Below are 13,397 nucleotides of genomic sequence, written 5' to 3'. Positions count from 1 at the left end.
GAAGTTATATAGCTGAAATAATGATAATAATGATTATTGGCTTTAACCAAATTTGCACAGAAAAGTATTTAGACCGGTAAATGCATTGAACTTATATAGACTCAAAGTTAGTAGGAATATTAAAAAACATAAATTTATTATTGTTATTTTAACACATGAAGTCCTTGTGTATTCATGAAAAAAGTAAGCCGTTATTTATCAACATAAAATGTGGTTGTGTTGATACGGGACCGTAAATGGATCACATCATCATAAGAGATCAATTACCAAATGTGACCTAGACAATCGGAATAATGTAGCCATTTGTCATCGCAAAACTTAAAGAGGAAGTTTAAGTTCTTAATAGAAAGTAATAACCGCTCTGGCATTAAACCGAATTAAGAACGTTTTTTTTTTTTTTGCGAATAACAAACAAAAGTAGTAACCGGTGTTTGTGTGTGTAGAGAAAGCCATAGTCAAAATGAGAATTAATTTTTGAACTTTAATCTTCACTATGTATTCCTTTTATTTATATATATAAATACATATATATTTTATTTTATATATGTATATATATATATATATATATATATATATATATAAAATATATAATGTACTATGGATTTCTTTACAAACAAATATATGCCGTGCGATTTAGTTACGTATGAAAATATTATAATATATATATAAAAGTATGAAAATATGTTTATTTGTCTTATAAGAGTTTAAGTTGCGGTCACCCAATCCTGAGTGATAGCCTGCTTAATAGAATATAATCCTTGTAGTTTTCAATCACATTTTAAAAAGTGCATTTTTTTAAAAGTGTACTTACACTAACGTTCGTAGGATCATTTTTGCGATAAAAATAGACCATGAAATTGAAGACCTTATCAGCATAAATTACTAATTCACATTTTAATAAATAATTTGTTACTAAATTAGTATAACGGATTGATAAACTAGGTGCATATTGCTAATCATGCAATTATGTTAGGAGGATACAACATTAATTAATTTAAACAGAGATGTATCATTACGACAATACATAAACAACGCAGGGTATAAATACTGATTTTCAGCGAGTATTGGTTATTCCAGCTCCGGACAAGGCACTCGCGACAACAATAAACTTTGAAAATGGCTTTCGTTGGAAAATCCTACCAACTTGAAAAAGATGAAAATTACGAAGCATTTGTTGACAGTTTGGGTAAATATATTTTTAGTTTTTCGATTAAGATGAATATTATTTTTTCGCTACTTATAACTTCCTATGTAGTACCAAATTATCTTATTAGACGGAACTATTTCAGTTAAAGTTAAAGTTTTGATAGATTTTGGTATTGACTTTAAATTAAATAAGCTCTTTTCACCGGGAGCTATAAATATAACATTTAAATACTGAAAGTGCAGGATATATTTTTTAAGGACTTTTGATTGAGTGAATTGATTTTGGTATTGACTTCAAATTAAATAAGCTTTTTTCAGCAGGAGGTATAAATATAATATTTAAATACTGAAAGTACAAGATAATTTTTTTGGAACTTTTGATTGAATGAGTTGATTTTGTTATTGACTTTAAATTAAGTAAGCTCTTTTCACCGGGAACTATAAATATAACATTTAAATACTGAAAGTGCAGGATATATTTTTTAAGGACTTTTGATTGGGTGAATTGATTTTGGTATTGACTTCAAATTAAATAAGCTTTTTTCAGCAGGAGCTATAAATATAATATTTAAATACTGAAAGTACAAGATAATTTTTTTGGAACTTTTGATTGAATGAGTTGATTTTGTTATTGACTTTAAATTAAGTAAGCTCTTTTCACCGGGAACTATAAATATAACATTTAAATACTGAAAGTGCAGGATATATTTTTTAAGGACTTTTGATTGGGTGAATTGATTTTGGTATTGACTTCAAATTAAATAAGCTTTTTTCAGCAGGAGCTATAAATATAACATTTAAATACTGAAAGTGCAGGATATATTTTTTAAGGACTTTTGATTGAGTGAATTGATTTTGGTATTGACTTCAAATTAAATAATCTTTTTTCAGCAGGAGCTTTAAATATAATATTTAAATACTGAAAGTACAAGATAATTTTTTTGGAACTTTTGATTGAATTAATTGATTTTGGTATTGACTTTAAATTAAATAAGCTCTTTTCACCGGGAGCTATAAATATAACATTTAAATACTGAAAGTGCAGGATATATTTTTTAAGGACTTTTGATTGAGTGAATTGATTTTGGTATTGACTTCAAATTAAATAATCTTTTTTCAGCAGGAGCTTTAAATATAATATTTAAATACTGAAAGTACAAGATAATTTTTTTGGAACTTTTGATTGAATGAGTTGATTTTGTTATTGACTTTAAATTAAGTAAGCTCTTTTCACCGGGAACTATAAATATAACATTTAAATACTGAAAGAGCAGGATATATTTTTTAGGGACTTTGTAGGAAAATTTGACCTAAAAACTTGTAGTTAAAAGCAACTTATTTTTCTTTAAAGGTATGCCACCAGGACGCACTGAATTTTTTAAGAAATTCAAACCCGTACATAAAATCGAGAAAAATGGTGACGTATATACAATAACGGCCCAGTGCCCGAGTGAAACTGTGAAGGTCTCGTTCAAGATCGGAGAGGAATTTGACGAACAACATACTGCAAGTGTAGTAAGGACATGCACTTTTATATTTAGTGTTTAAGTTTTCTTCTATATATAAATAACGACATTAATTCCAGGCGAAGTCAAAATTTACTCTCAATGGAAACATTCTTAACCAAGAGCAAAAATTTAATAACGGCAGCGTTATAAACTACAAAAGGGAGTACTTGGATAATAAATTAATTACGGTGAGATTTTTTGTTAAATATTTATATCAAAATGAATGCGCTTGAGATACTTGCGTAAATTGTCTTTGTGTTGTATGTAATTGAAAATACATTAAGAATAACAATTATGTCAATGTTTTATATATATGTTTATGTTTTCAGACGCTGACACACAACAAATGGAACGGCAAAGCTGTCAGATATTACGCAATAAAAGCTTAAGATGAAACGTGTAATTTGACATTAAAAGAGTTTTAACTGTATCTTGTAAAATCATTTTATTTACGTAACCAATGCAGAGTGTCCAATTGTGACTTAGTTATTTTCATTCATTAATATCAGGTGATAGACGTCCCTGCGAGGCATAAGTCTACCCAAAAGATCGCCACAATGACAGATTTTGCACTGCCTGCAGCCGGCGACATCTATCAACCTTGAATATGTCATCGGTCCACCTAGTGTCAGTCTACCCCAGGTTTACCTGCTCATGGTTGCCACTGGAGTCCACTGTCATTTCAGACGTGCAGTTCTAAAGGCCATGTTGGTGACATTAGTTCTTCTGCAGATCTTCTCCTTTCGAAGCTTCGAGCATAGCCCTCACCATTCCCCACGTCTCAAATTAATATGCAACACATGTTGGTGTAAGCCCTCCGTCTTCAGATTTTGCGGTATTTTGGATGAGAAGATGTATTGAAGCTTCCCATAAGCTACCTATCCGTAGTAGTTGGATTCGGCGATTGATCTCTTTATCGAAGTGACTTATAGCTTTTTTATTAATTCACAAATCTAATTTGAAAAAAGAAGATCTCTTATATTATAACAAAACTTAACAGGCAACTTGAGTAGATCATCACTCATCAACAGCTAACTGTCTTGTTTATTACATCACTTAGTGTTCTATAAAGGATTAAAAAATATCAATCAGTACATAACAACATTGTACTCGAGACAATCATCCACTAGAATAAAGTTTCTAGATTAAGAAAAAATGCCCTTTACTTGTGCGTTAATATTAGTTCTCATAATTGTATTTGAATCCCCTAGATTATCCTATTAGCAGTTCAAACGTCATTCAGAAAACGCTAGGCGCTAAAGTAGACATCATAAATATTATAAACCTATTAGATTTAATTTTTAATGTAAATCATTCTTTTAATCGTTGTACAACTAAATTTAATTTCTTTTTAATAGTATTATACGTTGGCAAATAGCCTTATATTTCGTGTTTTCGTCCATACTAACAAACACAGATAAGTATTTACGTTTTTCTTGTTCACGGCTCGTGAAACCAACGGTCGTTCGGGCCCGAAGATTTCCGAATGAGGAGCGCGGCGTAGACGCGACGTTGGTTACCTACATACAAGGTTAATGACGCCACAGTTAAAGACGTGGGCAGCCGTGGAAAGTTCCTAAACGCGGCCTATCAAAAAGAAATTAGGTTTAGTTTTACAACAAATAAAAAAATGTTTTACATTACAAAATCATTATTTATTATTCCGTTTTTACAATGTCACCGATTTAATAATGAAAGTAAAACAACTCATAAGTTTTACAAATTACGTACGAGTATATCAAAGTTCATTAGATGGTTCATTTTTTAAGCATTTTTAATTATACTACCGTAGTCAAATACTCCAGTATTTGACTACGATAGTATAATTGAAAAACATCGAGCTATTAGCTATTAGGAGTTCGCGTGCAGAAAAGATAACCGGATTCATTAAATAATGCTGATTTTACTAATGATTATAAATATTATATATGTTGCTAAACTGTATCAGTTATATAAACAAAAATAAATCGTCAAATGTATCGTTAAGATTTTTAATGTAAATAGTACATATATTCAAAACGTATGATCAAAATGCTTATTAACTTTAACTGAACTCCTTAAGACACTTAATATTAAAACACTATCAACATTACACTAATAACGTAAATATTATTGTTTTACATAATACATTAAGACGAGTCAAATTAGTAAAAATATATTAACTTCTTTTCTTTTTTTTTGCGGCAACGCTTGAGGAACGTACTCGATTGTTTTTTTAACCTGGCTTACACTGCTGCGCTATTGATTTGCTAATTCCACGGGTGGGTGGTAATAAGTTTGAGGAGACACCTAGCCTAAAACCTCTTTTAAGTTAACAAAGTTCTAAGGCTCTCTGTGGAGCCTCGGTCCGGGCTTTTACAAACTAAAATTTCACTGGAATGGAAGGCCTCCGAGCTCTTAGATTGCTTAGGCGGACGCTACATGGAGTGACAAGCTACAAGAGTTCCCACGAGGGGCACAGGCTGGGTTGTCACTATTACTACTCCAGAGAGAAAAGAGGGTCGAACCTTCACTTGTTCCTATTACCTGCCTAACCTTACCATCACTTCGGAAAGCGAGGGGGGCAAGAAATGGCGAAAAGCGAACCTTGGGGTTCACTAGCCGACCTTGACTGCAATGATGCCGAATTTGTTTTCAGACGCAGATACACTCTACGGTATATAAGAAAAGACAAAGAAATAAAAGGTATAGACAGATGTCTATATCCCCTGTCCTGCTGCTCATCTCAGGAGATGACTAGCAATTGCGCGCATATTATATCCAGAAATAGATGTTTCTATAGTGTCAGATATTTGATCACATTTCGATGTCATAAGTTGTTTGCTTGCAATATCAATATTGTTAGCGTTACAGTTTTATCGACTTTAATTCGATGTAACAAATATCGGGTTTGTTAACTCGTAGTACATTTAAATGAAACACATATGGTTAGAGCAAGTAATATTCATGAAACAAATATTACAAATAATTATGTAAAACGATAGTAAATAATTTTATAATTTTCCTCAGGTAGGAAATATAATGTTTATAAACACTTTAAGCTTCATTATATGCGATTTTTTTGTTATAACAACGAGAATTTACGCCGACACAAATCCAGATTCTAAATTAAAATCTACAAATATAAAGACACAGGTGAAGACTCCGCCAATGATCTGAAATTAAATAGTGTTAATTTTTTTTTATTAAAATGCCAACAGATATACATATTTAATTAAAATGGAAAAACTAATTTAACAGTCACATAAGTCAATTTTAGTCGCCGTCGTTTCAGCTTATAGCCGCCATCTGCAATGTATAGGCTTTCCCCAAAGCTATCCATGGCTATATGCTTTACCATAATCATTACGCTTAGCAGACGGGTTTGCGATCGCATTGTGGTATTATGGTACGCCGAAGACGCTACCATCCATCCTCTGGTAGTTTGTTTGGAAGCAGTGGTAATCCTATATATCGTAAAAAGGGTCAATTATGTAATATTGTACCCCGAGAATCGAACCCGCGATTTAAGATCACAAATCTTAGTCATTTAATGCAGGGCTAACCAACTCGAACATGACGGTCATCTCCATTTTAATTAAGTTAAATGCATATTAGATCCACTTTATAATTACATAACTTGATACCCCCTTAATGGTCAGTCCGAAAAATTGTCATGTATGAGTCAATTCTTAATGAAAGTATAAAACTAAATATTCATACTTAGTAGAAACTTTAACTTAGATACAAAGAAGAACACAATAGTACATGAATATTTACATAATGAATCCATCGAGATTTTTATAGCTCGTGTACGTAATATTTCAGTAATTATTTAAAAGTTTCCTTTATGTCGGTTATGCCGACTATGAAGGGTTTTTTGATTTACTGTCAATGTTCACACTGACATCTTAATTAAGCTTAGTCAGATTCTTAGACGCCAGATATTCCCTCTACACTACGGCCTATACCGTATAATACTCTACTAGCTTATGTTAGTACTAGCGAAGTTATTAATTTTATTCCGTATTATTATGAACAAATTTATTGTTCCTAATTTATTGCCACTAGCCTCAGAAATAATAAAGAAACAGGGGAAGAAAAAGAATTGAGTTTATAGATAAATAATGATAGGTCTAGTTAATATTTCTTAACCATTTCCTTAAAAATAGGCAGTGACTTAGCTCGTTTTATATTCAGCGTTAAATCATTCCACAATAGACCGGCTTGTGTGGTAAAAGATTTGGCCATAAATAAAAAAGAATGCGCCGGAATTTTAAATTTCATATTCTCTGATGATCTCGAAGACCTATCATGTGTAATATATTATATATCATTTTTAGTAAATGTAAAATACTTTTGTTTCAAAAATATTTACTATTACTCTTGCAAGGCACATTAATAAATATGAGTATTATAGTGTCGCAACCACTGGGCAATCACACAGTAAATACCGTCAAGATTAAGCTCCTATTCAACGTAATAACTCCCAATGGCGAATAACTTATGTTGTATAGCGTCAATTGATAGAAGTAAGCATCCAGCTCTTCTTGCAACAAATAATTCTCGGAAGAGACGTGGCACATTAACCGCGTCACCATAAGTTTAGTGTTCTCAATCTGAAACCGGAAAACATGAATTTAATCAACACTCATCAATAATAAAAGTCTAAGTTTATTTAATATCATTCCGTAATGTGTCCTGTACACAGTCAGTCAGCTCTTATTTAAAAGAGGCCGTCTGGGTATCCAACATAATAATAAAACATAAAGTGATCATACGATTATATATAGTACATGGATTTTGTAATATGAAACAATCATACACCGCGTACCGTAATCAGTGCCGTCAATACCAATAAAACGCGTGGGGTGTTGTTTATGAGAGAACGCTCTTAAAAAGCGTTACGTTAAAACCCGTCGTTGATTTTTTATACCGTGTCAAATGAATAATTTCCTATGAATCTATTTTAGCAGTTATAGGATACGTAGTATTGTTTAAGCTACAGATGCGGAGTATTAGAGACCTTATTGCTTAAGGCATAGATGTCGGTTTCGCGAGAGACGTTAAGAAACCAGCTTTGTACTTGGCTCTACTTGCTCACAACAGCCAGACCATCTGGACGCTGCGTACCGCCATCATTACTTAAGTTCAACCTACCACAGTCTAGTTTGTGTATACTGTTAAAACGCTTTGTGTATTACACAGTTGTTTTACTATCAACATTGAGCGGTTGTATTACAAGTGCTTTTTCAAAGGCAATTTCTTTGAGTTCAAGAGTTAACTCGATTAGATTTAACGTTCAATGCTCAACTCCTAAAATCTCATAATGTTGTAAAAAAGATGCCTATTAAAAAAGGTTCATTCGATAGAGGCCCAATAAAAAAACACAACTTACCTCTCCCTGTGTTTGCTCGCACGGATCGATAATAGCAACTATATTTAGAATAGCGTATGTACACCATATGCAATGATTTATTGTATAAAATTTCCAAAACGGGATCGACTCTAAAACATAAATGATTATTATTTTTTTAAATAACCAGTGATTACACTAGATGAAGAGATTTAAAATGAATAATGTTAAATGTAATTAGGATCCGAATTTTCAAAAGAGAACTACGAAAACTGACTAGTATGAACAATTGGTATTGGAAATCCGTCAAGGATACTCAAAGTATAACTTGCTTGCATAAACTTATAAAGTTGCTGCCATTTTTAGTTTAATAAAAAAAAATCAACTTTTTATGAATTCAATAGAAAAAAAAAACAATCTTGATCATAATCATTATTAAAAATAGTATTTTCTTGTTAATAAGATTCCAGAAACCGGAATAAAAGAAATGTACTACTTTACTATAAATGTAGTAGAAAATGCTCTACCTCCTAAAAAGCATATTCATATTATTTACAATGTCATTGTAAATTTACAAGTAAATATATTTTACTAGGTTAGTCATAGTAATGTTATACCTAAGAGATTTAAACTTGGAGTACATAAACGCACTACTGTAGTTTTTATCTCATAGGGAGTTCTAAATTTGATGAAGCAGTACTGTATTGTACTTTAAAGGAAGATGGACTCGCTTTTAAATACGTAATAAATACACACAACGTTTCTTATGTATGAGTTCACATCCAAAAATTAAATATATTATTATTAATAGCGCAGCCTCCGTTTAGTGTCGCTTCCTTTTCTTATAATTCGTAAATGTTTTCGTGTCTTTATAATAACCATAGACAAAAATAAAAAGTAAACAAAGTAAAAAAATGATGTAACTAGATTTTTTTAGTTACATAAGAAAACTATCACAACCTTGTACTATTACTACATAAAGATGATATAAATGTAAGATAAAATTAAAGAATTAAAATAAATAAAATGTACCTAGCCACCTTAGAGTAAGAAGATGATGGAAGAAAGGCGAGGAAAGAAAGAAGGTATAAAAGAGCAAAACGAAAGATATTGTGAAGGACAAAAGTAAAGAATGAAAGATATCGTGAGGCGTGAAAGAGAGTGATAAATAAAGAAAAGACTGAAAAAAAAATTATAAAGTCCCTCATCCCAAAAAGTTAGGGGTACAAGAGGCCCCCAATAGCGGGAGCCATAAAAAAAGAACTATTACTATAAAGGAAAGTGTATTTAGAGCTAAGAGTATTTGTAATCTTATTAATATAAACTTTTCAAATTCAGCCGTCATTTTAACTCATACACGCCCAATACAAGGCATAGGTCTCCCGCAAAGATGTTACATAATCGCCACGGTTGGGAAAAAGGGTTGGCGATTCCAGTGTGGTAATATGGTACGCAGAGGACGCTGCTGCTCATACTTAAGTTACTTGGTTGTGAGCAGTGGGCAATCTTATATAATTAATGATCAAATTGTGAATTATATAAGATTGTACTCTGCGAGCCTGCGACCTGCGATCACAAGATTTAGACCTCTGTTGCTTGTCCTCTATCTATATATTTTAATTATGTAACATTCACAATTTAAATTTAAATAAAGAGTCCCTTATTGACTCTAAGATTGTTTTTCAATTATAAGTAAGAAAAGGACCAATATTTAGCCACTTCCGCACATGCAATGGTAGTCGTGCAATGAAAAGCACCGCCCGCCAGCCCGCTGATAAATGCGTATGCGGCAAACAATGCGAATCACACAACCGCCACCACCAAATTACTCAACACGTGTTTCACCCCTCCACGGGGCATCTTCAGGAGCTATGTTACACCGATTAGTGCCAAACACAGAGTCAGCTGACTGAACTATTGGTCCTTTTCTTACTTAGGATGGACTTCCGCGAAGTAACGCCTGATTCCAATAAATATTTCAATTATAAGCCATACTTTTAAATTCAAAACATAGGCAAGATATATTTAAACATTAACGATAGATGAACCATGTATTTATTTTTTATTGTTTAATTGTTAAAATACTCACCAAAGCCTCTTATGGTCGTTATCAAGTCAGATGTAATGTTCATAAAATTGAAAACATACGAGAACAAGACATAAAGTAGAAGAATGCCCTCGTCTTTGTTGAAGTTAGCTGCGATGTCGCATGTTCTTGTGTAAAGCAACAACAGTTGATGTAAGTTCCTATCGTTCTTCTTTGATAATTGCTGTACTAAAATGCACAGGACTTTACAAGATATCACTTAGCAGCAGAAAAAAAATGAAGACAACTCTTTCTGCAGACTGACATTAAAGAAAATAAAAAGCAATGTAAATATATTTATAACATGGATAGTACATATATAAAAAAAAACATTTAACAATTACGTATAAAAGAAAGCGTGCACGATACTATAATAGCCCAAAAATATAAGGAAAAAATAAGTTCACTAATAAACATCGTTATATTTTATAGCTAATATTCTTTTAAATATATATTTCAAAAAAATCAAGAAATAATTTCGGTCTAATTATTTATATAGATGGTGCAATACAGTGATAGCCCAGCGGTAAGGACTAAGACATGCGACCGCAGGTCGCAGGTTCGGTTCCCGGGATATTAAATAATTTATACTTTGCGCATTAATTATATAGGATTACCAGTGCTGGCGAACAAGTTTCCAGAGGATGGGCAGCAGCGTCCTCTGCGTACCATAATACCACACTGCGATCGACAACTCACTTGTCAAAAGTGATGATTATGGTATATACCCCCATAGATATCTTTCGAACAGATCTTTGCCTTGCAATGGGTCTATGAGCCGAAACGACGATACAAAAGAGATGGAAGTATTTTCTAAATTACTCAAAAAAATTCTTTATAGTTATCTCTTGCTAAGCACTGTCCGATGTATTTTGTCAATAAATAGAAATAAAAAAAATTGCTTTGCTTCAAAAAATTTCTAGATAAGTTTTAGAATTACAGCATTGTAAATGTTACACCAGGTAATACTAATAAATAAAAAAAATTACACGCATATTTAATAAAAATAAAAAATGATGAACAAGGAATACATATCAATAATGTATAAAACATGATATAAATATTATTTCATCATCATCATTTAAACATTGCATGCATGCTTGCATGCAACATGCAAGGGCATGCCATGCGTTGTCCGCATCAATCGACCTCTCGCGACTTTAAGTATGTCATCCAACCACATAGTTACGATATTATTAAAATTAGTAACTAAATTTATTTTCTATATGTTTGTGTAAAATATGTGTACTAATATTTAATTTAAAATAACTACTTTTTATTTATTTATATATTCCTTGCACATGCACATATGCATGTGTATGTGAGTATAAGTGTATATTTTTATATGTATCTTGTAAGACTGTTGCACAACATGTTTATTAAGTAATTTTCTTATATGTAGGATTATGATTCTTTTGCACGTCCTCATAACCTAAATAATGCTAAAGGTGGAAACATGTAGTGACCCCTTGATGTATGAGTCGCCTGTTTTAGTGTAATTAGTTTTTAAGTTGCCTCAACATATAAAAATAAAATTAAATAAAGTGTTCAATTTATTATACAAACCCTCAAATTTCAGTAGAGGCAGGTTATCGATCACTTTATTTATTGACATGAAACGTATATTGACACGCCGCTTTGATAGTCTATTTCTCATTTTATCTGCAAAGATGAACAATACTTCGGCAAACTTATTAAGACAAGTTATATTCTACATTATTATGTTTCCAATTAACACATCCGAAATTGTCGTTACTTAATATTTTTGTCTGCTAATATTTCCTTTATATTATGAATATTAGATTAGGAGAAAAGTTTATTTGCAAATAGTACGTATAAATTTGTAATAAAATGTTTTAGCTTTACTATTTGTATCTGGCTGATTTTGTTGAAGTTTAAAAAATGAACAGTCCCAATTTAGTAACATTTTGTTTCGAACTATTTTTCGTTTGTGTGAATGAGTTAATCTAGTATTAAATTCACATAAGTAGATTGATTCATTATTAAATTTTACAAAAAAACTACGCAAGCCGCTAACAACTTTTGTGACGTTCATAGACCTAATTCAGTCAGTAAGAGTAGTAAAAAGATAGTATCGTTTTCAATTTTATGTGTACCTCGCTTTAGTCTCCCTTTAACAAATAGACGTTAAAACGTAGTTGAGGAATTTAAAATTGTCCACGAAATAGTTTTATCTCATATGAAATAACCTGGGTTAGATACATACCTTTTTCCAAATCGTCGAGAATTTTCTCCAGTTCGCGATTTATAATGTTTAACGATGAATTAACCATTTCAACAGTTAGCTTGTAGAAAATTCCAATAAGACACGTCATAATAAAAAATATATATTCCACTGAGTATAACAAAAATATCATCACTAAAAATATTAAGAGCACGTACAAAAAAATCATAACTTTTATGTTTATTTTTAACATAGTGACTTGAATTGGAATTCCTATTATTGGTATTTTACTACTCTGAATAGAAGACGACGATCTTTCATTTTAAAAAGGTTAGCAATAAGTTATTTCTTTATTATCATCATGCATATTTATTCTAACTACCAAAGCTTATCAGAGACGTAGACTCTTCGTTTAATAAATCATATTCCTTATTTTACATTTATAAAACGAACACAAAAGCAAAATCCAGAGTTGCACTTGATTATTTTTGAAGACGTTAGCTTCTAAAGCAGGGGATGGAAAACGTAGTGACTTTTTTAAGCTCTTCAGGGCCTCGATAATTGCCATCATCATTTTAGCCGGAGGACGTACACTACTCGACATATACCTCCCTCTAGGTTTGCAAAATGGCCGGCTGGAAGCGGCTGGCATTCTTCTCAATAAATTCATCTTTCCATGGATAGACGACGTTCAGCGCTGCGCTTGCCGTACCATTGTCTTCATTCCAGAACCATAAGATCCCAGCGGTCATTTTTTCTAAGTACCCTCTTACGGTGTACCCATTACCACTTTATCTTGTCTATGTACGGGGCTTTTTCTTCTTCCCAAAAATCCTTTAAGCTATTTTTATTCTTTAACCAATTTTATTTTATCCTTTGATAAAAAGTAAAATATATCATAAATACCTATTTATATATAGTACTGCTAATAGTACATACTAACGCAATGGTCAATGACGTCAAGGAAAGTTAAACGTTGTATGGAAACCAGGAAATACTAAAAGTTTAAAACAAATAAAAAGTGGGAAATGAATCTTTATAGGTTCCCGTGACTACTCACTGCCTGATCTCCCTTTAAAAAAGTAAATAGTACAAAATTAATAACTTACAATGCGTATTATTACGTATGACGTTGCA

General features: G+C 31.8%; 1 protein-coding gene across 1 annotated transcript; it reads left to right on the top strand.

The window, feature by feature from the left end:
* The first annotated feature begins 1,052 nt into the window (after positions 1-1,052).
* LOC137924271 (fatty acid-binding protein 2-like) lies at positions 1,053-3,084 on the top strand. Its single transcript, XM_068767656.1, has 4 exons — positions 1,053-1,186; positions 2,498-2,661; positions 2,732-2,842; positions 2,984-3,084. The coding sequence occupies exons 1-4, from the start codon at positions 1,117-1,119 to the stop codon at positions 3,041-3,043; spliced, it is 405 nt and encodes a 134-aa protein (XP_068623757.1). The 5' UTR covers positions 1,053-1,116; the 3' UTR covers positions 3,044-3,084.
* Positions 3,085-13,397: the final 10,313 nt, after the last annotated feature.

This window comes from Battus philenor, unplaced genomic scaffold (genome assembly GCF_028537555.1).
Source record: "Battus philenor isolate CCGP_79_NKW_IND1 unplaced genomic scaffold, ilBatPhil1.0.hap1 SCAF_23, whole genome shotgun sequence".
Taxonomy (NCBI): domain Eukaryota; kingdom Metazoa; phylum Arthropoda; class Insecta; order Lepidoptera; family Papilionidae; genus Battus; species Battus philenor.
Note: the sequence above shows the minus strand (reverse complement) of the source record. Positions and strands in the feature narration are given on the sequence as shown.

Excerpts from the sequence above, each read along its gene's own strand:
- LOC137924271 (XM_068767656.1), top strand. The coding sequence starts at position 1,117 with ATGGCTTTCGTTGGAAAATCCTACCAACTTGAAAAAGATGAAAATTAC. Across the intron at positions 2,662-2,731 it reads AACAACATACTGCAAGTGTA|GCGAAGTCAAAATTTACTCT; the intron begins GTAAGGACATGC and ends CATTAATTCCAG. Across the intron at positions 2,843-2,983 it reads TGGATAATAAATTAATTACG|ACGCTGACACACAACAAATG; the intron begins GTGAGATTTTTT and ends TTATGTTTTCAG.